Source organism: Palaemon carinicauda, chromosome 24 (assembly GCF_036898095.1).
Source record: "Palaemon carinicauda isolate YSFRI2023 chromosome 24, ASM3689809v2, whole genome shotgun sequence".
Taxonomy (NCBI): Eukaryota; Metazoa; Arthropoda; class Malacostraca; order Decapoda; family Palaemonidae; genus Palaemon; species Palaemon carinicauda.
The window spans coordinates 82,743,640-82,766,494 of NC_090748.1; the positions used below are offsets into that span (position 1 = coordinate 82,743,640).

Here is a 22,855-nt window from a genome sequence, read left to right on the forward strand (position 1 = left end):
TGCAATGGGACAGGGCCCTCCATGCATAAGCATCAATTACACTATCAAATATTTTGTGACATTCACCTTTTTTTTTCATTAGGATGAGGTCCTTAATTTTCAGGTTATGAATGAACAGAAGTAAGAGCTTGTGGCTTTACTTCTGAATCTTGATAGGAACAAATTATAAGTGTGGTCACATACAAGTCTAATAATTGCTTGTATTCGTTGTTCATTGATTTATTTGGTTAGTCATCCAACTCATTTTGTTATTTTTTTAAGATTTTAATTGCATTTCTTTTAATCTTTATGAATTTATACTCATCATAAAGAACATTTTCCAGTATCTGGTGGAAAAAGTCATTGGGTAAGAGGGTATAGGCAGCTGTATTATCCCCCAGCATATTGTAATATCTTTAATTTCCTCAAGTCTTTTGGCAACCATTTTCAGACCCTTGACAAATATAGGAAAAAAAGTTATAAGTTATCACTATCCTATCACATTGAAATTACAATGACTTGAGGAAATTGCCTGTCAAAAAAAACTAGAATCTTATATAGAATTCCTAAATTAAATGGTAGACATATTAAGACCCCTAAAAATTTCTAAACCCCTAAAGAGGTCATAAATCAAGGTACATCTCAACAAAATATCAGAAGTAAAATATGAGCACAAAGTTCAGGTCAGTGATTCAATTCCTCTCGAGCATTACCTTACTTCAGAAGCAGAAGCAGATAAATGGCCTTAAAACAGTAGACCTTTTTCATAAGGATCTGAAAAAATGCTACCAAACAACCAAAGGAAAGTGAGGGTATTACAATACAAAGGATCTGAGTAACTTTCCTTTATCAAAGAAATGTAAATATTGTACTCCTGACATCTAAACCAAAAATGTTATTTTCATTAGTAAAATAAATTTTTGAATATACTTACCCGATGATCATGTAGCTGTCAACTCTGTTGCCCGACAGAAATCTACGGTCGGGATACGTCAGCGATCGCTATACAGGTGGGGGTGTACACAACAGCGCCATCTGTGGTCAGGTACTCCAGTACTTCTTGTCAACACCACCTCAATTTTTTCCTCGGTCCACTGGTTCTCTATGGGGAGGAAGGGTGGGTCAATTAAATCATGATCATCGGGTAAGTATATTCAAAAATTTATTTTACTAATGAAAATAACATTTTTCAATATTAATCTTACCCGATGATCATGTAGCTGATTCACACCTAGGGTGGTGGGTGGAGACCAGCATACACGTTAACAAAGAAGCTAAGTATCCCGTATTTCATTTTATTAGTTATTCAAAAATTACATAAAATAAATAAGTACCTGGTAAGGAAGACGACTTGAACCATTACTCTGCCTTTATTAAGTACGTCTTCCTTACTGAGCGTAGCGGTCCTCTTAGGATGCTGAACGACTCTTAGGTGCTGAAGTATAAAGGGCTGCAACCCATACTAAAGGACCTCATCACAACCTTTAACCTCGGCGCTTCTCAAGAAAGAATTGACCACCCGCCAAATCAACAAGGATGTGGAAGGCTTCTTAGCCGACCGTACAACCCATAAAAAGTATTCAAGAGAAAGGTTAAAAAGGTTATGGGATTATGGGAATGTAGTGGCTGAGCCCCCGCCTACTACTGCATTCGTTGCTACGAATGGTCCCAGGGTGTAGCAGTTCTCGTAAAGAGACTGGACATCTTTGAGATAGAATGATGCGAACACTGACTTGCTTCTCCAATAGGTTGCATCCATAACACTCTGCAGAGAACGGTTCTGTTTGAAGGCCACTCAAGTAGCCACAGCTCTCACTTCATGTGTCCTTACCTTCAGCAAAGCAAGGTCTTCTTCCTTCAGATGAGAATGTGCTTCCCTAATCAGAAGCCTGATTTAGTAAGAAACTGAGTTCTTAGACCTTGGAAGAGAAGGCTTCTTGATAGCACACCATAAGGCTTCTGATTGTCCTCGTAAAGGTTATGACCTTTTTAGATAGTACCTAAGAGCTCTAACTGGGCAAAGTACTCTCTCCAGTTCGTTCCCCACCAAGTTGGACAGGCTTGGGATCTCGAACGACTTAGGCCAAGGACGTGAAGGAAGCTCGTTTTAGCAAAAAAACCGAGCTGCAAGGAACATGTAGCCGTTTCAGATGTGAAAACTATGTTCCTGCAGAAGGCGTGGATCTCACTTACTCTTTTAGCTGTTGTCAAGCACACGAGGAAAAGAGTTTTTAATGTGAGGTCCTTAAAAGAGGCTGATTGGAGAGGTTCAAATCTTGATGACATAAGGAACCTTAGGACCACGTCTAGATTCCAGCCTGGAGTGGACAACCGACGTTCCTTTGAGGTCTCAAAAGACCTAAGGAGGTCCTGTAGATCTTTGTTGGTGGAAAGATCCAAGCCTCTGTGGCGGAAAACCGCTGCCAACATACTTCTGTAACCCTTGATTGTAGGAGCTGAAAGGGATCTTACGTTCCTTAGATGTAACAGGAAGTCAGCAATCTGGGTTACAGTGGTACTGGTTGAGGAAACTGCATTGGCCTTGTACCAGCTTCGGAAGACTTCCCCTTTAGACTGATAGACTCTGAGAGTGGATGTCCTCCTTGCTCTGGCAATCGCTCTGGCTGCCTCCTTCGAAAAGCCCCTAGCTCTTGAGAGTCTTTCGAAAGTCTGAAGGCAGTCAGACGAAGAGCGTGGAGGTTTGGGTGTACCTTCTTTACGTGAGGTTGACGTAGAAGGTCCACTCCTAGAGGAAGAGTCCTGGGAATGTCGACCAGCCATTGCAGTACCTCTATGAACCATTCTCTCGCGGGCCAGAGCGGAGCCAACCAACGTCAGCCGTGTCCCTTTGCGAGAAGCGAACTTCTGAAGTACCCTGTTGACAATCTTGAACGGCGGGAATGCATACAGGTCGAGATGGGACCAATCCAGCAGAAAAGCATCCACGTGAACTGCTGCTGGGTCTGGAATCGGAGAACAATACAACGGGAGCCTCTAGGTTATCGAGGTAGCGAACAGATCTATGGTTGGCTGACCCCACAGGGCCCAAAGTCTGCTGCAAACATTCTTGTGAAGGGTCCACTCTGTGGGGATGACCTGACCCTTCCGGCTGAGGCGATCTGCCATGACATTCATATCGCCCTGAATGAACCTCGTTATCAGCGTGAGCTTTCGATCTTTTGACCAGATGAGGAGGTCCCTTGCGATCTAGAACAACTTCCACGAATGAGTCCCTCCCTGCTTGGAGATGTAAGCCAAGGCTGTGGTGTTGTCAGAGTCCACCTCCACCACCTTGTTAAGCTGGAGGGACTTGAAGTTTATCAAGGCCAGATGAACCGCCAACAGCTCCTTGCAATTGATGTGAAGTGTCCTTTGCTCCTGATTCCATGTTCCCGAGCATTCCTGTCCGTCCAAAGTCGCACCCCAGCCCGTGTCTGATGCGTCCGAGAAGAGACGGCGGTCGGGTTTCTGAACAGCCAAAGGTAGACTTCCTTGAGAAGAAAGCTGTTCTTTCACCACGTTAGAGTAGACCTCCTCTCTTCGGAAACAGGAACTGAGATCGTCTCTAGCGTCATGTCCTTTATCCAGTGAGCAGCTAGATGATACTGAAGGGGGCGGAGGTGGAGTCTCCCTAACTCGATGAACAGGGCCAGCGATGAAAGTGTCCCTGTTAGACTCATCCACTACCTGACTGAGCATCGGTTCCTTCTCAGCATGCTCTGGATGCATTCTAGGGCTTGGTAGATCCTTGGGGCCGACGGAAAAGCCCGAAAAGCTCGACTCTGAAGCTCCATACCCAGGTAGACAATGGTCTGGGATGGGACGAGCTGGGACTCCTCAAAATTGACCAGGAGGCCCAGTTCCTTGGTCAGATCCATAGTCCATCTGAGAATCTCCAGACAGCGACGACTTGTGGGAGCTCTTAAAAGCCAGTCATCTGACGGAGCCGGACACAAGATCATGGTACTGCTGCACAGTCTGTGAACTGTCAACCATGGGGAAGCGAGGAAATACAGCGACAACCCGAAACTGTCTAGACTGTCTGGGTCGTACAGACAACTCCTTATCGGGTTGCTGAGGTTGCCGCACTGCGTCACAACAAGTCACTTCTGCTGGTTGTTGAACGTCTTCCCAGTGACACACTGACTCCGTAAACAAAAAATCCTCTAACAAGGACTAAGCTTGGACTGCATGTCTTGCAACAAAGCTCAAGGTCTATGGGAGCAGGTGTGGCAACAGACGGGGTTAGCGACTGAAGCGGAACCATTACCCTCCCTGGAAGCATGTTATGCTTAAATAAAAGTCCATAGGAGGCTAAGCAGCTTAAGGCTCCTCTCCAAATGACAGAGTCCTCAAGGGAATATCAGAAGGAGGGAGAATAGCACTTTCTCATCTACAGGAACCATATCAGAGAAAAGCTAAGTTCTCTCAGTGAGGGTTTCACTGGTGCAAAAGCAGCAGACCAGAAGGCAACGTTATGAAACTGCTTGACAGTCTTGTGAGTTGGCAACAACCAAAGATGTGTGACTGAGGAGCATGCGGTAAGGTATGCAGAGCATGCTGTAAGGTATGCACATGCTGTAAGGTATGCAGAGCATGCTGTAAGGTATGCAGAGCATGCTGTAAGGTATGCAGAGCATGTTGCATGGCATGCGGCTTATGCTGCATGGGATGAGGCTCATGCTGCATGGGATGAGGCTCATGCTGCAAGGGATGAGGCTCATGCCGCATGGGTTGAGGAGGATGCCGCATAGTATGAGGCTCCTGCCTCATGGGTTGAGGAGGTTGCCGCATAGCATGAGGCTCCTGCCTCATGGTTTGAGGAGGATGCCGCATAGCATGAGGCTCCTCATAGCATGAGGCTCCTCATAGCATGAGGCTCCTCATAGCATGAGGCTCCTCATAGCATGAGGCTCCTGCCTCATGGGTTGAGGAGGATGCCGCATAGCATGAGGCTCCTGCCTCATGGGTTGAGGAGGATGCCGCATAGCATGAGGCTCCTGCCTCATGGGTAGAGGAGGTTGCCGCATAGCATGAGGCTCCTGCCTCATGGGTTGAGGAGGATGCCGCATAGCATGAGGCTCCTCATAGCATGAGGCTCCTGCCTCATGGGTTGAGGAGGCTGCCGCATAGCATGAGGCTCCTGCCTCATGGGTTGAGGAGGATGCCGCATAGCATGAGGCTCCTGCCTCATGGGTTGAGGAGGATGCCGCATAGCATGAGGCTCCTGCCTCATGGGTAGAGGAGGTTGCCGCATAGCATGAGGCTCCTGCCTCATGGGTTGAGGAGGATGCCGCATAGCATGAGGCTCCTCATAGCATGAGGCTCCTGCCTCATGGGTTGAGGAGGTTGCCTCATAGTGCTGGAACCCGGCAACTCCCGATGCGGCAACTCACGCATGAAAGCAGGAGGCGCAGCAAGAACATGCGTCTGGCAGGGTGGACTGCGCATCGGAGGTGGAGCTCTCACAGGTGGAGGGTGGGAGCAGGCAGCCGCAGTATCTGCTGAGCGCACAACCTCGGCGGGTTGTAGGTTAACAGGCTACATTGTCAACCTTCCAGCATGATACTCCTGTATGAAGGAGCAAGCTGAGACTGTATAGTCTGCAGCATGGACCACTAGGGTCTATGAAAGACAACAACAAACGGAGCTACTGTCCGTTGAGACTGAACAGACGGGGTTACTGCCTGTTGCGGTACCACCTTGCCTCTCTGGGAGGTGTGCAGTTGTCGTACTGCAGCAAGTCCGAACTGACCCAGTGCCAATGGCTACACCTATGAGTTGGACTTGCGCGGAAGGGACCGACTTGCACTTAAAAGCTGCAATATTTGGTCCATGGTTTCTGCGAGAAACCTCTTCCGCAGACGAGGAATAAATGGGCTCTCTCGTCTTTGTGTGGGTGGGGTGATCACGTCGGCTACGTGAGTGGGTACACCCGAAACCACGGAGGGAAACGTCTGTTCGTCGATCAAGGCCTGATGAACCCATAAGTCCTTCGACGTTACTTCTCCCCTGGGCTTGGGAGCTTGTAAGAGGTCCCAGACTAGGCGAACAACTGGCACGAACAGACGAACCCTCAAACGCAACACTGTAACACTTTGCGCTTATCACTTTATCACTTTTGAATTTCTGTTTGCACTTATTTCACTGAACTCGAAACTTTAAGTGGTTTGTACCTGAAACACGCAATTCTATCCTTCATTAAAAGTTAGTAATTGCGAAAACAGTATTACAATGTAACAGAAAAACATAATGAAAGATAAAAAATTCAGTGGCTGGAAAAGAGACTAAACACTAGATCAAATAAACTACGTTTAAAATCTCTCACCGCATAAAGCCTGGGAACAAGAATAAAACTCTAGAAACGTTGACCTTCTTCCCCTAAAGAGACTAGGGAGAAGAGCAAAAACGATAACAACGTTACCCGCTTGAACGAAACGTTGATCCTCCTCTCTCTCCCTCCGTCTCTATCTCTCTCTCTCTCTCTCTTGACTTAGAACCTGAGAGATGAGCCCAATTATATATATCGTTAAAACATATTATTGTTAAAGGAAAAAAACTGAAAGATTTCCCAAATAAAAAGTTCCTTTATTAGAATTAAAACCATTTAAGCTAAGAAAGAATGAACAAAACGCTAGAATCGGTTTACTCTTCCTGCAACGTGAAACCGTGAATACTCTCTCTCTATCGTAATGATAGAGCGCAAGTTGAACGTTCTGAACGTCAACAACTGCGGAGACAAAACAAAACGTTAGTTCAACTTTGAAAACAGTACGAGACTATCAAAGAAATTCTTTCAAAAACATTAAAATAGCATAAAATCTTAACAGGTAAAAACGATATGACGGGCTCAATGTTAATTAACTTCGGTTCCAAGAAAAGACCGCCTACTATTAGGAAAGGTCGCATATAAACAAACATAAAAATTAATTTTAATAAGTTTATAATAAAAGGAAGTTAATCGAAGAGGCCTATAAAAGGCGGAGAGATATAAAATAAATCTATAACCTTGTTAAGCAAAATTAAGAAAGAGAGTCTATACTCTCTTCGACACCAACACTTCCGTCTAAGGGAAGGGTCGGCCATTGAAAAGTGAAAGAGAGTTCATACTCTCTTCGTCACCAAAATTAAATCAAATTAATTCCAAAAACTTGCTAAGCTAATGATAAAGCTTCCTGAATAGCGAAGGCTAAACTCTAGAGCAAATACATCACCAAATCGTGAACAATAACTCCAGAATCAACAGCGTATCCAAGTAGGTCTAGCCGGTGGCACGACAGAGGAAAAATTGAGGTGGTGTTGACAAGAAGTACTGGAGTACCTGACCACAGATGGCGCTGTTGTGTACACCCCCACCTGTATAGCGATCGCTGGCGTATCCCGACCGTAGATTTCTGTCGGGCAACAGAGTTGACAGCTACATGATCATCGGGTAAGATTAATATTGAAAAATACTAACCAATAGTAAAATAAAAGTAATGTAAAAATTATGGAATAAAATAACTTGAACATGCTATACAAATAGGGAGAGTGGGAGCAAGAGGAAAGACTGATAAAAACTAACAGTTGTCAGTTTAGCTTTGTGCCATAGTTGAAAAAATGGGAAAATCCAATGAAAGGTGCCATGAAAAAAAGAAAGATATATCACATATTATTGGACCTTGAGATAGTATTTGGTGTTGCAAAAAGAAAAGCAATTAGATAGCCATTATAACAGGAGGGTACCTTAAAAACTCACCAAACTAGTGATGTTAATGTACCATGGTACAAAGTCTATAGTGGCAGGTATAGCAGAAGGATTTGAGATAACTGTTGGTGTCCATCAGGAATCAACACTTGGTCCTTAGCTACCTACCATGGTAATAAAGGAAGATGCAATAAACATAGGAAGGGGAGAACACTGGCAGCTGTTGTATGGAAATGACTTTGTGATGACAACAGGATCAGATGAAGTAGTGAATAGTTTGAATTTTGACAGAAGAGTTGAATGAGAATAGGTTGAAAAGTGATGTGTCTAGGATAAAGCATGCAGTGTCTGCTTAGAAAACCAACAGCACCCCTAGATGGAAAAAGAGAATGCCATAATCTCAAGTGCCCTTATAGGAAAAGTAGTTCAACACAGATAAAAAAAAACAGTTCTAAAGAAAAAACTATTAAGAGAGGAATAACAAAACAATTAAATTAAGTAAATAAAAATGTAAAATAAAGAAATAAACTATGCAAAAAGCCTTATGCCAACTTGTTCAACACATAAGCATTTGTGCAAAGGTTGAACTTTTGAAGTTCCATTGAAACAACTGCTGTAGTTTTTTTTTTCTTTTTTTTCTTTAGCACCACTCCAAGATTTGATAACAACCAAAATAAAACTTCTGGAATACTCTGTTATTGAAGTTGAATCTTATAAAGCAAAGTGGGATTGCTAGAATTAATTGCATATCTAGTACCAAGTAGTAGATGCTATAGTCTGGGGATCTGAATGCCAAGGATACTCTGTAGTGTGAAAAGCTTTTATAGCATGCACAATGAGTTAACTGAATAACAGTGACAGAGATTAATATTCAGACCTGGGATATGGAATCATCATCATCATCATCATCAACCCAAGGGCTCCAACGGGGAAAATAGCTCAGTGAGGAAATGAAATAAGGAAATATACTATGAGAGAAGTTTAAGAATAGTAACAACATTAAAATAAATCTATTATATAAACTATAAAAACTTCAAAATAACAAGAGGAAGAGAAAATAAGATAGAATAATGTGCTCGAGTGTACCCTCAAGCAGGAGAACTCTAATCTAAGACAGTGGAAGACCATGGTACAGAGGCTATGGCACTACCCAAGAACAGAGAATAATGGTTTGATTTTGGAGTGTCCCTCTCCTAGAAGAGCCGCTTGCTACAGCTAAAGAGTCTCTTCTACCCTTACCAAGAGGAAAGTAGCAACTGAATAATTACATTGCAGTACTGTAGTTAACCCCTTGAGTGAAATAAAATTGTTTGGTAATCTCAGTGTTGTCAGGTATATGAGGACAGAGGAGAATGTGGAAAGAATAGGCCATATTATCCAGTGTGTGTAGGCAAAGGAAAAATAAGCCGCAAGCAGAGAGAGGGATCCAAAGTAATACTGTCTGGCCAATCAAAGGATGGCATAACTCTCTAGCGGTAGTATCACAACAGGTAGCTGGTACTCTGGCCAACATATTACCTACAATTTTTGTGCAATTGGGTTGAGGAAACAACAGACTGGATGCTTCTCAAAAGTGAAACCAGTCAAGAATGATACCTAGAATTCTCAGTATGATCCACTTGATAAAAGAAATATTGCCAATTAAGAGATATGGATATTTAGGATCCATTGTCTTAAACCTGCTTACAAACATATTTAGTTTTGTAAAGGTTTACTTTTATTACCCATGATTTACATCAACCACTCATTTTAGTAGATCTCTTTTAAGAGATTTAGTAACCTACAATCTAGACACAGAAGATGGGATCAATTTAGGGAGAGTAGCATTATCTGAATAAGTAACACACCTATTTTTGTGACAAACCACATATGCTTATAAAATATAAGAATAAAAGGGTCAAGAACACTACTAAGAATACCAGAGACTACATTCATGTAATCACTATGGAATCCATCAACAACTAATCTTTACAATCCATTGAATAAAGATTCAATGATATGACTAAGAAATAATCCATGAAATGCCATCAGGTTAAGATTGGAAATAAGGGCCTTAAGATTAAGACAGTTAAAAGCAGCACTCAAGTCAAGATCATTCATAAGAACTTCATAAACAGAATTTAGGAATTTTAGTTCAAGACTTTAAATTGTAAGGAGAACATCACAAGCCTTTGAAAAATCCAAACTCAAAGTTCTGGAACAAATCATTATATCCAGCAAAAGCATTGACACTTTGCCAACATTCAAAAGCTTTGGGTAATATAGGAGTTATAGAAATTGTGAGATTATCTGCAGTGTTAATGCACCCTCAAAAAGCAACATTGCCACGCCTTTGTTTAATACACGACACCTACAAGGTGTTCGCGCGAGGGTTGTAACCTCTGCATTCCATGCTTTTATCTTTCTCTAGTATATATGGAAGATTTATATTAGGAAAGGTATAAGGAAGGACCTTTCTCACCGGCCGTCACAGGCCGCCCCAGAAAAGCAACATTGCCAATCTTCAACAATGCAAAAAAACTTTTGTAGAAAATTTGGGAAACAGCATAGCTGAGAAAGTAGGAAATCAGATCTTTTAGCAAAAAAAAAAATAAATAAAAAAAAGAAAAAAAGGAAAAAGAAAAAAAAGACGGGGGGATACCCATGATGATGCAGTGGTGTGAGGGTGAACATAGCGCACTATGCCAAATGTAACATATAGTAATACTGTAAAGTTCAGATGATGCTCATGGCTTTAATATTTGTGAGTAAGTTGAGAGGAAAAATTATGATGTATTTGGCTTGTACTCCTCTTTGCAGTAAATATGACCTTTTGCAAAAAAATTAAATTTTGAAGATCTGTAACAGAAAAACTAGTAGAATCATGTAGCTGGTGGGGATGCTGCAAGGAAATTTGGAATTCAACAACCAGAATATGGAGTTCGATCAAGTCACTGTAATTGTTTAGACATGTGAGTGGCTGGGTGGTGTCACAGGGATAAGAAGTTAGTGGGAAAGTCGGTGAATAAGGGAGTAGCAAGATGAAGACCAGTAGAAATACCAAGAAAATATTGAAGGAGGCTATAGATGAAAGACCTAACTCAGATATGCATTCAGTCAAAAAGTACAGTACACAAAACAGAACACAGGACAAAGCACTCACTTCATATAAATGGAACATCGAATTAAAAAAATCAATGATGATCATGATAAGCAATGATAAAACAAAGGATACTTACAGGCAAAACATAACAGTTTACATTAGGATCATCAATAACAGTGACAGTCCAAGATTTTGTATACAACTGAGGAATATTCTTATTAGCTTGAAGTAAACTTTCACCAATTCTTTTTACTACTGACACCATCGGATGATTCTCTGGCATTAATAAATGGGCGTATTGACTAACTTCCTGAAAAGAAAAAAACAGGTAAACATGATTTAATATCATTCAAGAGGTTATTTCAAATCGATAAAAACTGAGATGAGGAATATTTTTCCAGATCAGAATTTTCTAAACAAAAGTATGTTTGGGTGTGTCCCATAGGAGAGAATTAGCATGATATTTTAAGGTCCATTTGACAAACATGGACTTACACAGAGAAATGAATGATTTGGCAGCTGGTTTTCCATGTTGTCGAATGTAATAAGATCCCATTATATAGAAATATATTTCTGGATAAAACAAATTAAAGAATTCATTTTCAAACTAAGTCAATTGCAGATACCTTTGAGATATAAATTACGCAAAAAGCTTTTTACACTTTTAAAGCTCATCTTACAGAAGTTCCATAGGAATTTTTGTTAATAACCATACTTATAAATCTTATATATAAATAACGCAAGCAATTTTTTACAGTTTTAAAGCACCATCATAAAAAACCCTTAATCTCAGTCTTTTGTCTCCATGTAATTTTCTATGCAGGTCATTCACCCTAGCAGGAAGTTACCAACTAAACTCTGTCAAATTTACAAAGTAGAGGTCGAAGTATTCCTAGGGACAAAAAGACACATTGCCATATTTCCCACTTCTCACCTCACTAAATTATTGTAGTAAACTCCTTTGGGAATTGCCAACTTATTAAAAGATTGTCTCCTATAAAGACCACAGCCAAAATTTTGTATTGGTTTGTTTGTTTTATGTCATATGTCTCTTACAATAGTAATTTTATTATCTATATTGGCAGATCAACATGCTCTCTATATTTTATTGTTATTATTTTATGTTTTTAACATTTCTTTAATGATACAATAACTATTTGCCTTCCTGTTATTTTTCTACTTTACCTTTGAATTTGTCCTTTATTTGTTTTTACCCATTTGTTTCCCTTCTCAGTAGGGTTGCAGCTTGGCTAACAACAACAACAACAACAACAACAACAACAACAACAACAATAATAATAATAATAATAATAATAATAATAATAATAATAATACTGGAGAATGCAAACAACTTCATACATCTAACTTTTCTTTTGATATATGGATAACATAATACCTATTACATAATTTGACTTTATGAAGATTCCTCATCAAATGACTCAAGTCTTATTATTTGATGAATCCATATACAGTACTGTATTCATCAATAATCACACCTTGCTTTGCATCATCCTCCTGTAACTTTTCGGTGTGTTTTACGGCATTCGACCAATTTTCTTTGGTGACTGAATGGTACTTCTTTTAAAAGTACCCTTAAATCTGCCATTTAAAAAAAAAAATTTGCTAAATAAGTCTTCACTTGTTCCCAAATAAATTCAATCGAATTATATTTGTAATAGTATGGGGGAAGACGAATAACCTTATAATTATTTTCCACTGCAATTTTATCTATCACGTAAGCATTATCCACATTTCAGGAGTATTACTTGATCATTCCTAAAAGTTGGCATTCTAACATATTGCCTTTTGGTGCTGTGCCTTTTTTGGGAGCCATTCTTTTATTTGCGCCTTGTTGCTTGATGTTGTGGAAGTTTTATCTAATCTTGCAAAATGATAAGGTGCATCATCCATTACAAGTATGGAAGATGGTGATATATTTGGTAGCAACTGCTTCCACAACCATTGTTCAAATACAACAATGCTCATTTTGGCTGACAAATAGTTCATGATTCCCATGTGTCTCCTTTGATTGACTCTTTGATCTTTGAGGCATCTCTGTTGTAGCATTTTAAATTTTATCTCTTTCCTACATCTAGGTGTGGAGTGTAAGCTAACTTTCATCGTAGGTGGTTCCTATCAGTACCTGGCTGCAGGGAATATTACCTGATGAAAGCAGATACATGAATGCCCATGTTTCTTTATAGTATGACAGAATAATGATACAGAACTATAGGAATTAAAAACTAAATTTTTATATCACAAACATCTTACACTTAAAGTAATTGTATTCATTATAACCACCAAATTGCATCTCTTTCTATCTATATTCAAAATACAAAGTAGGAAATATAGCAATGTGTGTTTTATACACAGGTACACCTCAAAAGTTGACAGAGCACAACTCAAATCTAATGAAATTTTGCTGTACTGTACAGACTTTTACCTGTGGAATTGAATGAGTACAAAGAGATTGCATGTTGGGAAACACTGAAATTATTTTAGAGATTTCAGATAAGTTTTTCCAGTACTTGAAAGTCCCGTTTGAAAAAAGGGAAGAGCATAATGAGAAAAATATGTAAAATTATTCACCCTCTTCACTCAATCATGAACAATGAACCCATCCTGCGGAATTATATCATAGATTACAGAGTGAATTTGAATTAATTTTACTCAGTCATTATGAAATTCAGTAACATCACTGAAAGCACCTGTGGGCAAAGGGATGCCTTGTACTTTGAAAGTACACAATCTACTCTAAAAAAAACTAAGTAAAATATAAATTTTTATCTATCAAAGGAAAAAAAATGTTCATATAAAATTTATCATTTCTATACTTACTGGTAACCAAAAATTCACTTTGTACCTCAAATATTACTACAGTACTACTATGCCTAACCTATCTAATGAATTTCCAGTGAACAGTGGAGTACTCTAAGGAAATGTGTTGTCACCTATGTTGTTTATCCTCCTCATGGATTTTGTAATGCATAGAACAGTTGGGGATGGCAGAGAAGATTGAAAAGGATTGGTAACAGGAAATTAGCAGACCTAGAGTATGCTGATGATGATGTCCTTATTAGCAAAATGCCATAGAATTTGCAAAGCTAGTTTACAAGAATGCATAATACATCACATGAGGTTTAGTTCAAGATAAATAAAAGAAAGACAGAGATGATGAGAACGGAATATGCAATGGAAGATGGAATATCATTGGAAGGGGAAAGGATTAATGAGGTGGAATCATTTAAATATTTAGGAACTATGATCTCTAATACAGGGTCTTTAGAATTTGAATTTAATGAAGGATTAAAAAAAGCAAATCAGACAATGGCTAGGTTAAGTAAAATCTGGAAATCAAATCGCCTCAGCACATTTCAAACAATAATTGCTAACTAAACCAGGGGAAGACTTTGTAAAACACAGCATGTACACAACCTAAGAGCTCCTTTAGCGATGGTGAGATCACCTCTGGTAGACCGAGAAAATTATACTTCCTGACGCTACAAACGGGGCTTCCTGACAATTACAGAAAGGAGGTTGCGTTCCTTTGTTAAGGTAATGTATTGGTTGGAGTGAAAGAAAATGGGAAAATCTTTCAATTTTTAAAATTTAATGAGTTGATTAATTTGGGCTTCTGGATAAGCAATAAGAGCATAAGGGGAGATTCATAGAAACAATTGCTACTACTTTTTTTGTCACGTCTATACACTGATAAAATAATACATATATAAAATGTTAAGAAAATTTCAAATGTACAAAATTTTAGTGCATAAAATTCTCTTTCAAATGGTTTTTAAATGAAAAAAATCAGTTAATAAAATAATAGTCGTGGAAGTTTGAGGTAACCACAAAAAACATTGTTTTAATTGAGCTAAGTCACGCCCCTTAAAGGAGGCGGTGTCTGACGAAGAGGATAGAGGGGGCAAGAAGGGCTTGGTAGATGGAGAGAGAGAGTGAACTTATTTTACTTCCTCTTACTAACCATTCTTTCTTGCCACCTCAAAGGAGTCATGGCCTGGGCAACCAATAATGACTGCGCTCCCTTGGAGGAGAAAACTACAAGAGTTTCCTCCACAGCAACACATAACCCTTACACTGGGGTTTGTCACTGTTGCGGCTATAGTAAAAAATGAATAGTTTAAGGCAGGCGGGCAAGCAGGGCTTACCCCTCACTCCATCTGTTATTAACCAACTACCTTGTTAATGTTTCAATAGCTGTTTCAGCTCGCACCGAAGTCATCTCCGATTTCAAAGGACATGATATTTTAATTATAAAATAAATTTTTGAATATACTTACCCGGTGAATATATAATAGCTGCAACTCTGTGGCTCGACAGATAACATACTTAAAAAACTCGCGAGCGATCGCTATGCAGGTTGCGGGTGTGCCCACCAGCGCCAACTGTCGGCCAGATACCACTCTCGGATGTAAACAAAACCTTCAATTCTTCTCGTCCCACTGCGTCTCTATTGGGGAGGAAGGGAGGGTCGTTTAATTTATATATTCACCGGGTAAGTATATTCAAAAATTTATTTTATAATTAAAATATCATTCTTAAATATTTAACTTAGCCGGTGAATATATAATAGCCGATTCACACCCAAGGAGGTGGGTAGAGACCAGAGTTAAATATGTTTACATCGTATAAGCTAAGAGTTTTTTCATTTTGACAGTTATCAATATAACAAAACCAAAATAAATAGGTACCTGGTAAGGAAGTCGACTTAGACGATTACTCTGCCTTGTAAGTCTGTCTTCCTTACGGAGCCCCGCGATCCTCTTAGGATGCTGACAGACTCCCAGGAGCTGAAGTATCAAGGGCTGCAACCCATACAACAGGACCTCATCAAACCCCTAATCTGGGCGCTCTCAAGAAATGACTTTGACCACCCGCCAAATCAACCAGGATGTGAAAGGCTTCTTAGCCTTCCGAACAACCCATAAAAACAACATTAAAAAACATTTCAAGAGACAGATTAAAAGGATATGGAATTAGGGAATTGTAGTGGTTGAGCCCTCACCCACTACTGCACTCGCTGCTACGAATGGTCCCAGTGTGTAGCAGTTCTCGTAAAGAGTCTGGACATCTTTCAAGTAAAATGACGCAAACACTGACTTGCTTCTCCAATAGGTTGCGTCCATGATACTTTGCAGAGATCTATTTTGCTTAAAGGCCACGGAAGTTGCTACAGCTCTAACCTCGTGTGTCTTAACCTTAAGCAAAGATCGGTCTTCCTCACTCAAGTGTGAATGAGCTTCTCGTATTAACAATCTGATAAAATATGACAAAGCATTCTTTGACATAGGTAAGGATGGTTTCTTAACCGAACACCATAACGCTTCAGATTTGCCTCGTAAAGGTTTAGTACGAGCTAAGTAGAACTTAAGAGCTCTAACAGGGCATAATACTCTTTCTAGTTCATTGCCGACGATCTCCGATAAGCTAGGAATATCGAAAGATTTAGGCCAAGGACGAGAAGGTAGCTCATTCTTGGCTAGGAAACCAAGCTGCAGAGAACAAGTAGCTTTTTCTGACGAAAACCCGATGTTCTTGCCGAAGGCATGAATCTCACTGACTCTTTTAGCCGAGGCCAAGCATACCAGGAAAAGAGTCTTAAGAGTGAGATATTTCAGGGAGGCTGAATGTAAAGGCTCAAACCTGTCTGACATGAGGAATCTTAGGACCACGTCTAAATTCCACCCAGGTGTAGCCAAACGACATTCCTTAGAGGTCTCAAAAGACTTAAGGAGGTCTTGCAGATCTTTATTGTTGGAAAGATCTAAGCCTCTATGCCGGAAGACCGAGGCCAACATGCTTCTGTAGCCCTTGATCGTAGGAGCTGAAAGGGAGCGAACTTTTCTCAGGTATAAGAGAAAATCAGCTATTTGGGCTACAGAGGTACTGGACGAGGATACGGAAACTGACTTGCACCAGTCTCGGAAGACTTCCCACTTCGATTGGTAAACTCTAATGGTAGACGCTCTCCTCGCTCTAGCAATCGCACTGGCTGCCTCCTTCGCAAAGCCTCTAGCTCTCGAGAGTCTTTCGATAGTCTGAAGGCAGTCAGACGAAGAACGTGGAGGCTTTGGTGTACTTTCTTTACTTGTGGCTGACGTAAAAGGTCTACTCTTAGAGGAAGACTTCTGGGAAAGTCTACCAGCCATCGAAGTACCTCGGTGAACCATTCTCTCGCGGGCCAGAGGGGAGCAACTAACGTCAACCTTGACCCTTCGTGAGAGGCGAATTTTTGCAGTACCTTGTTGACAATCTTGAATGGTGGGAATGCGTAAAGATCTAGGTGTGACCAATCTAGGAGGAAGGCATCTATATGTATTGCTGCTGGGTCTGGGACTGGAGAGCAATAGATTGGAAGCCTCTTGGTCAGCGAGGTTGCAAAGAGATCTATGGTGGGTTGACCCCAAGTCGCCCAAAGTCTCTTGCACACATCCTTGTGGAGGGTCCATTCCGTTGGAATTACTTGACCTTTCCGACTGAGACAATCTGCTAGGACGTTCAAGTCGCCCTGGATGAACCTCGTTACTAGGGAGATGCCTCGATCTTTTGACCAGATGAGCAGGTCCCTTGCGATCTCGTACAGAGTCAGTGAGTGGGTACCTCCCTGTTTGGAAATGTACGCCAAGGCCGTGGTGTTGTCCGAGTTGACCTCCACCACCTTGCCCCGAAGGAGATTCTCGAAGTTTATCAAGGCCAGGTGAACCGCCAAAAGCTCCTTGCTGTTGATATGCATACTCCTCTGACTCGAGTTCCACAGACCTGAGCATTCCCGACCGTCCAGCGTCGCGCCCCAGCCCAAGTCCGATGCGTCTGAGAAGAGAACGTGGTTGGTTTTCTGAACTGCTAGGGGAAGACCCTCTCGTAGACTGATATTGTCTTTCCACCAAGTCAGACAAGTCTTTATCTTTTCGGAAATCGGGATCGGGACCGCCTCTAGCGTCTTGTCCTTTTTCCAGTGAAAAGCTAGATGGAATTGTAGAGGTCGGAGGTGTAGCCTTCCTAGCGAGACAAATTGCTCCAGGGATGACAGCGTTCCTACCAGACTCATCCAATTCCTGACTGAGCAGCGTTCTTTCTTCAACATCTTCTGGATGACGAGCAGGGCTTGATCTATTCTCGGGGCCGACGGAAAAGCCCGAAAAGCTTGACTGTGAATCTCCATCCCTAAATACAGAATAGTTTGGGATGGAACCAGCTGGGACTTTTCCAAGTTGACTAGGAGTCCCAATTCCTTGGTCAGATCTAGAGTCCAATTGAGATCCTTCAGACAGCGATGACTGGAAGAGGCTCTGAGAAGCCAGTCGTCCAAATAAAGGGAGGCTCGGATGTCCGATAAATGGAGGAATTTTGCCACATTCCTCATAAGCCTCGTAAACACGAGAGGAGCCGTGCTTAGGCCAAAGCACAGGGCCCGAAACTGGTACACCACATCGTCGAAGACGAATCTCAGAAAAGGTTGGGAATCTGAGTGAATGGGGATGTGGAAGTAAGCGTCCCTTAGGTCTAGAGAGACCATCCAGTCTCCCTTTCTGACCGCTGCTAGGACTGACTTTGTGGTCTCCATGGTAAACTTCGTCTTTGTGACAAAGACATTCAGAGCACTGACGTCTAGCACCGGTCTCCAACCTCCTGTCTTCTTTGATACTAGGAAGAGACGGTTGTAAAACCCCGGTGATTGAAGGTCCGAGACTTTGACCACCGCTCCCTTCTCTTGTAAAAGAGACACTTCCAGTTTCAGGGCTTGTCTCTTTGCTTCCTCTCGGTACCTGGGAGAGAGATCGATGGGGGACGTCGTTAGAGGGGGTCTGCGTACAAAAGGGATTTTGTACCCCTCTCTGAGCAACTTCACAGATTGTTGATCTGCGCCTCTCTTCTCCCAGGCTTGCCAGAAGTTCTTGAGTCTGGCACCTACTGCTGTCTGAAGTTGCGGGCAGTCAGACTCTGCCCCGAGAGGACTTGGATCCTTTCCTCTTTCCTCTCTTCCCTTCGGCACGAGCACCTCCCCTGCTGGAGGCTCTGCCACGAAAGGGCGGGATAAACCTGGACGCTGGAGTGTCCATCCTAGGTCTAGCAGACAAGGCAGGCAAAGGGGGAGCTTTGCGAGCCGAGGACGCAACTAAATCGTGGGTGTCCTTCTGCACTAAAGACAAGGCAATTTCCTTAGCTAAGACTTCAGGAAACAAGCACTTAGACAAGGGCGCAAAGAGTAGCTCAGATCTTTGGCATGGCGTCACTCCTGCTGAAAGAAAAGAGCAAAGAGACTCTCGTTTCTTAAGGACTCCGGACGTGAATGAAGCGGCAAGCTCGTTGGACCCATCGCGGACGGCCTTGTCCATGCAGGACATAATGAGTAAGGAAACATCCCTATCGGCAGATGAGATTTTCCTACTCAGGGCTCCCAAACACCAGTCCAGGAAGTTAAAGACTTCAAACGCCCTAAATATGCCTTTAAGAAGGTGGTCCAGGTCCGAGGGTGACCAACTAATCTTCGAGCGTCTCATGGCAAGGCGACGGGGAGAGTCTACAAGACTTGAGAAGTCGCCCTGGGCAGAGGCAGGAACTCCCAAGCCGAGAACTTCTCCCGTGGCATACCAGACGCTCGATCTAGACGAGAGTTTAGATGGGGGGAAGGCAAAGGCCGTCTTCCCTAAACTCCTCTTGGTCTCCAACCAATCGCCTAACAGCCGTAAAGCTCTCTTGGATGAGCGAGAGAGAACGAGTTTCGTAAAGGCTGGCATGGTAGCAGGAACGCCTAAAACAAACTCGGACGGCGGCGAACGAGGAGCCACAGATATAAAGTGATCAGGGAACAACTCTTTAAAAACAACCATGACTTTTCTAAAGTCCATAGATGGTGGAACTGCTTTAGGCTCATCTAAATCTGAAGGCTGATCCTCAGGCTGTGGTTCAGCAATGTCCTCATCTGACAGTTCCTCATCTGATAACTGATGAGAAAACGGCAAAGGTGTAGGCAACGTTTGACTCGCAGAGTCCGGCCGCACTGGTGCATACGTGACGGAGCAGGACGCAGCGTCCTGAAACTGCTGAACAGTCTGGGAACTGTCAACAACAACAGGTGCGCGAGGACGCACAGCGTCCACCCGAGACTGTTTAGACCGTCTGGGTTGTGCAGTCAACACCATACCGGGTTGCGGAGGTTGACGCACCGCGTCAAAACAAGTCAACTCTGATGGTTGGTGAACGTCCTGAACGTCACCAATCGCATCAGTGAGTTGCCTAACGTCAACGTGCGGCTGGAAATCCACACGGGATCGCATCGGGGGAGGAACAACCCCAACTGGTTGACGCGAGAAAGCTACATCAACGTCAACAGGACGCACAACAGAACGCTTGGATGGCTGACGGCCAGTAGGTTCAACGGAAACCTTCTCTGCGTTGTAGTCCTCCATAAAGGTCGCAAGCTTAGACTGCATGTCTTGCAGTAACACCCATTTAGGGTCTGCGGAAGCGGGTGCGGTAACAGACGGGGTTAGCGACTGAGACGGCACAACTTTGCCTCTCTTAGGCGGCGAGCAGTCATCAGATGACGGCAACGGGTCCGAACTGTCCCAGTGGCTACATCCGGGACGTTGGACTTGTCCTGAAGGGACCGACTTGCGTTTTAAAGGTCTAGAGACCTTGGTCCAAGGTTTCTTACGTGAAACGCCTTCGGACGACGAGGTAAAAATGGGCTCTCTCGTCTTATGGTAGGGGCGATCTTGACGAGATACGCCTGATACCAAAGAGGGAACGTCTGTTCGCTGATCAAGGCCTCTCGAACCCATAAGTCGTACGACATTGCTTCTCCCCTGGGCTTGGGAGCTTGCAAGAGGTCCCGGACTAGGTGGACGACAGGCACGAACAGACGAACCCTCGGTCGCAACACTGTTCACAACACTTTGCGTAACACTAGGCACTTTTCCACTTTCCGCCGTGGCACTTTGGCACTTGAGTTCCTTCACGTCCGCCATGAGTTGATTACGGTCACTTGCTAAAGCCTCAACTCTCTCCCCCAAGGCATGAATAGCACGCATCATGTCTTGCATAGACGGTTCCTGAGTGCTAGGAGGGGGGGTAGGAACAACCACTACAGGGGAAGGATTAGGTTCAGGGGCATGTGGAGAGGAAAAATCTACGGACCTAGAAGAACTTCTCCTTACCCTATCTCTCTCTAGTGTGCGTGTATATTTATCAAATTCGATCCAATCGAATTCCGAAAGGCCCACGCATTCCTCACACCGATCTCCCAATTGACAGGTTTTACCCCGACAATTGGAACAAACAGTGTGAGGGTCGAGAGAAGCCTTTGGAAGACGCCTATTACAGTCCCTAGCATTACACTTTCGAAACTTAGGAACTTGAGAAGGGTCAGCCATTTTGAATTAGTCAAGGGAAAATTCCAAAAAACGATCTAAGTCATCAACAAATAATCCGATTCAAAAAAGAGTTCAAGGGTTTATTTTGAAGAAAAACACCTGTACTGCGAAAGCTCAAACCAAATTAAAGTACTTCACCAAATATGATGGAAAAACTCCAGGTTCTACAGCGAGTAAAAGTACGTCTTGTCGTCAACGTCGACAGAGAAGAATTAAAGGTTTTGTTTACATCCGAGAGTGGTATCTGGCCGACAGTTGGCGCTGGTGGGCACACCCGCAACCTGCATAGCGATCGCTCGCGAGTACAGTATGTTATCTGTCGAGCCGCAGAGTTGCAGCTATTATATATTCACCGGCTAAGTTAAATATTTAAAAAAAAGGTTTATATACAAGTACGAACAACAGCTTGTATATATGAACTGCTAAGGAACTGTTAGAATTCTTATTCCTCTGTGAACTGTATTAAATTTTTGCTAATGTACAAATGTTAATGAAAAGAAATGGGTTTATGTTAAAACAAATGACAAATACAGCTTTCATTTAACAATATTTTATAAACTTCATGAAATATGAAAAACTATATACATTTTGGGATAGTTTTTAAATTTCCTAAAATTCTGAAAGAAAATCACAACTATTACCTCAGTGTATTGATGACGTGCAATGGCATGGAGTTGATCTGGAGTGAATACCATGAATCGTCGTCGCCCTGTTAATGGTGCTGGAACCACATGTTCATCATAGTATGTATAGCTAGCAGTACCTAATAATGCAGATCCACCTATAAAATATAAATAACTAATTTAATGAAAAATGGCTAAAAACCCCAAACCTATCACTCAAGTATTGCCTCCTCTAGATGTGGCAGTATTTTTCTGTCTGATAAAATAAGACCAGTAGAAGTCCTATTCCTGTACCTAATAAATTCACTAGTCCTCAGCCATCAACAGCCTCACTGTATACTGCTGAGCCAATTTCCCCAGATTTTGGGTGTTTTAAGGATTGACTATAGCATAAACTATTTAGACAAACAATTTTAATAATAACTTCATAATTTAGATACTTAACTGTGATTCATAGTACTAACATACTCAAAATGAGAACTTCTAAACCTTAAAGTTCTCTATCTCTCCCCAACATCCTTCCCCCTCCAAGATCAGAGGAGGGGAAATCGCGATCAATATGACATGACGAACCCACGCCAAAAAGTATGCTAGAAAAACTTAGTGTGTCGTATCATCAGAGTAGTGAAAGACCTGTATCAACTCCGAAAAATCTTTTCTATTCACTGTAAGTAGGGAGGAGAGGGGGAAATAAACCAAATTTTAAAAGTCAATTGTATTTATCCTAGCTATACTGTAAAAACATATTGTAAGTCCTTTAAAATACAGATATGTCTTCAGGAGTGGTCTTTGAAACATGTTTGCAGTTAGGATATCTTACATTTGTCATTATTAAGTCACTTAGTAAAGAAATGATCTTACTCTTCCTACTTTAAAGCAGCGGGAGATCTGATGACCTTGTTAGTTCTTCCATTCTCTCCACACTTTGTTAATATGATATTTTAATTATAAAATAAATTTTTGAATATACTTACCCGGTGAATATATAGCTGCAACTCTGTTGCTCGACAGACAAAAAACTGTACAAAAAAACTCGCCAGCGATCGCTATACAGGTTGCGGGTGTGCCCATCAGCGCCAGCTGTCGGCCA

The 22,855-nt window shown here is 42.0% G+C and overlaps 1 protein-coding gene across 3 annotated transcripts in view; it reads right to left on the reverse strand.

Moving 5' to 3' along the window:
• Nucleotides 1-22,855, reverse strand: part of LOC137618181 (metalloendopeptidase OMA1, mitochondrial-like) — a 105,949-nt gene that overhangs the window by 33,980 nt on the left and 49,114 nt on the right. For all 3 annotated transcript variants that reach the window (XM_068348248.1, XM_068348247.1, XM_068348249.1), the window contains exons 4-5: nucleotides 21,784-21,923; nucleotides 10,885-11,058 (exon numbers count right to left, since the gene is read on the reverse strand). In XM_068348248.1, coding sequence (XP_068204349.1) covers nucleotides 10,885-11,058; nucleotides 21,784-21,923 — 314 coding nt within the window. The remainder of the gene's footprint in view (nucleotides 1-10,884; nucleotides 11,059-21,783; nucleotides 21,924-22,855) is intronic.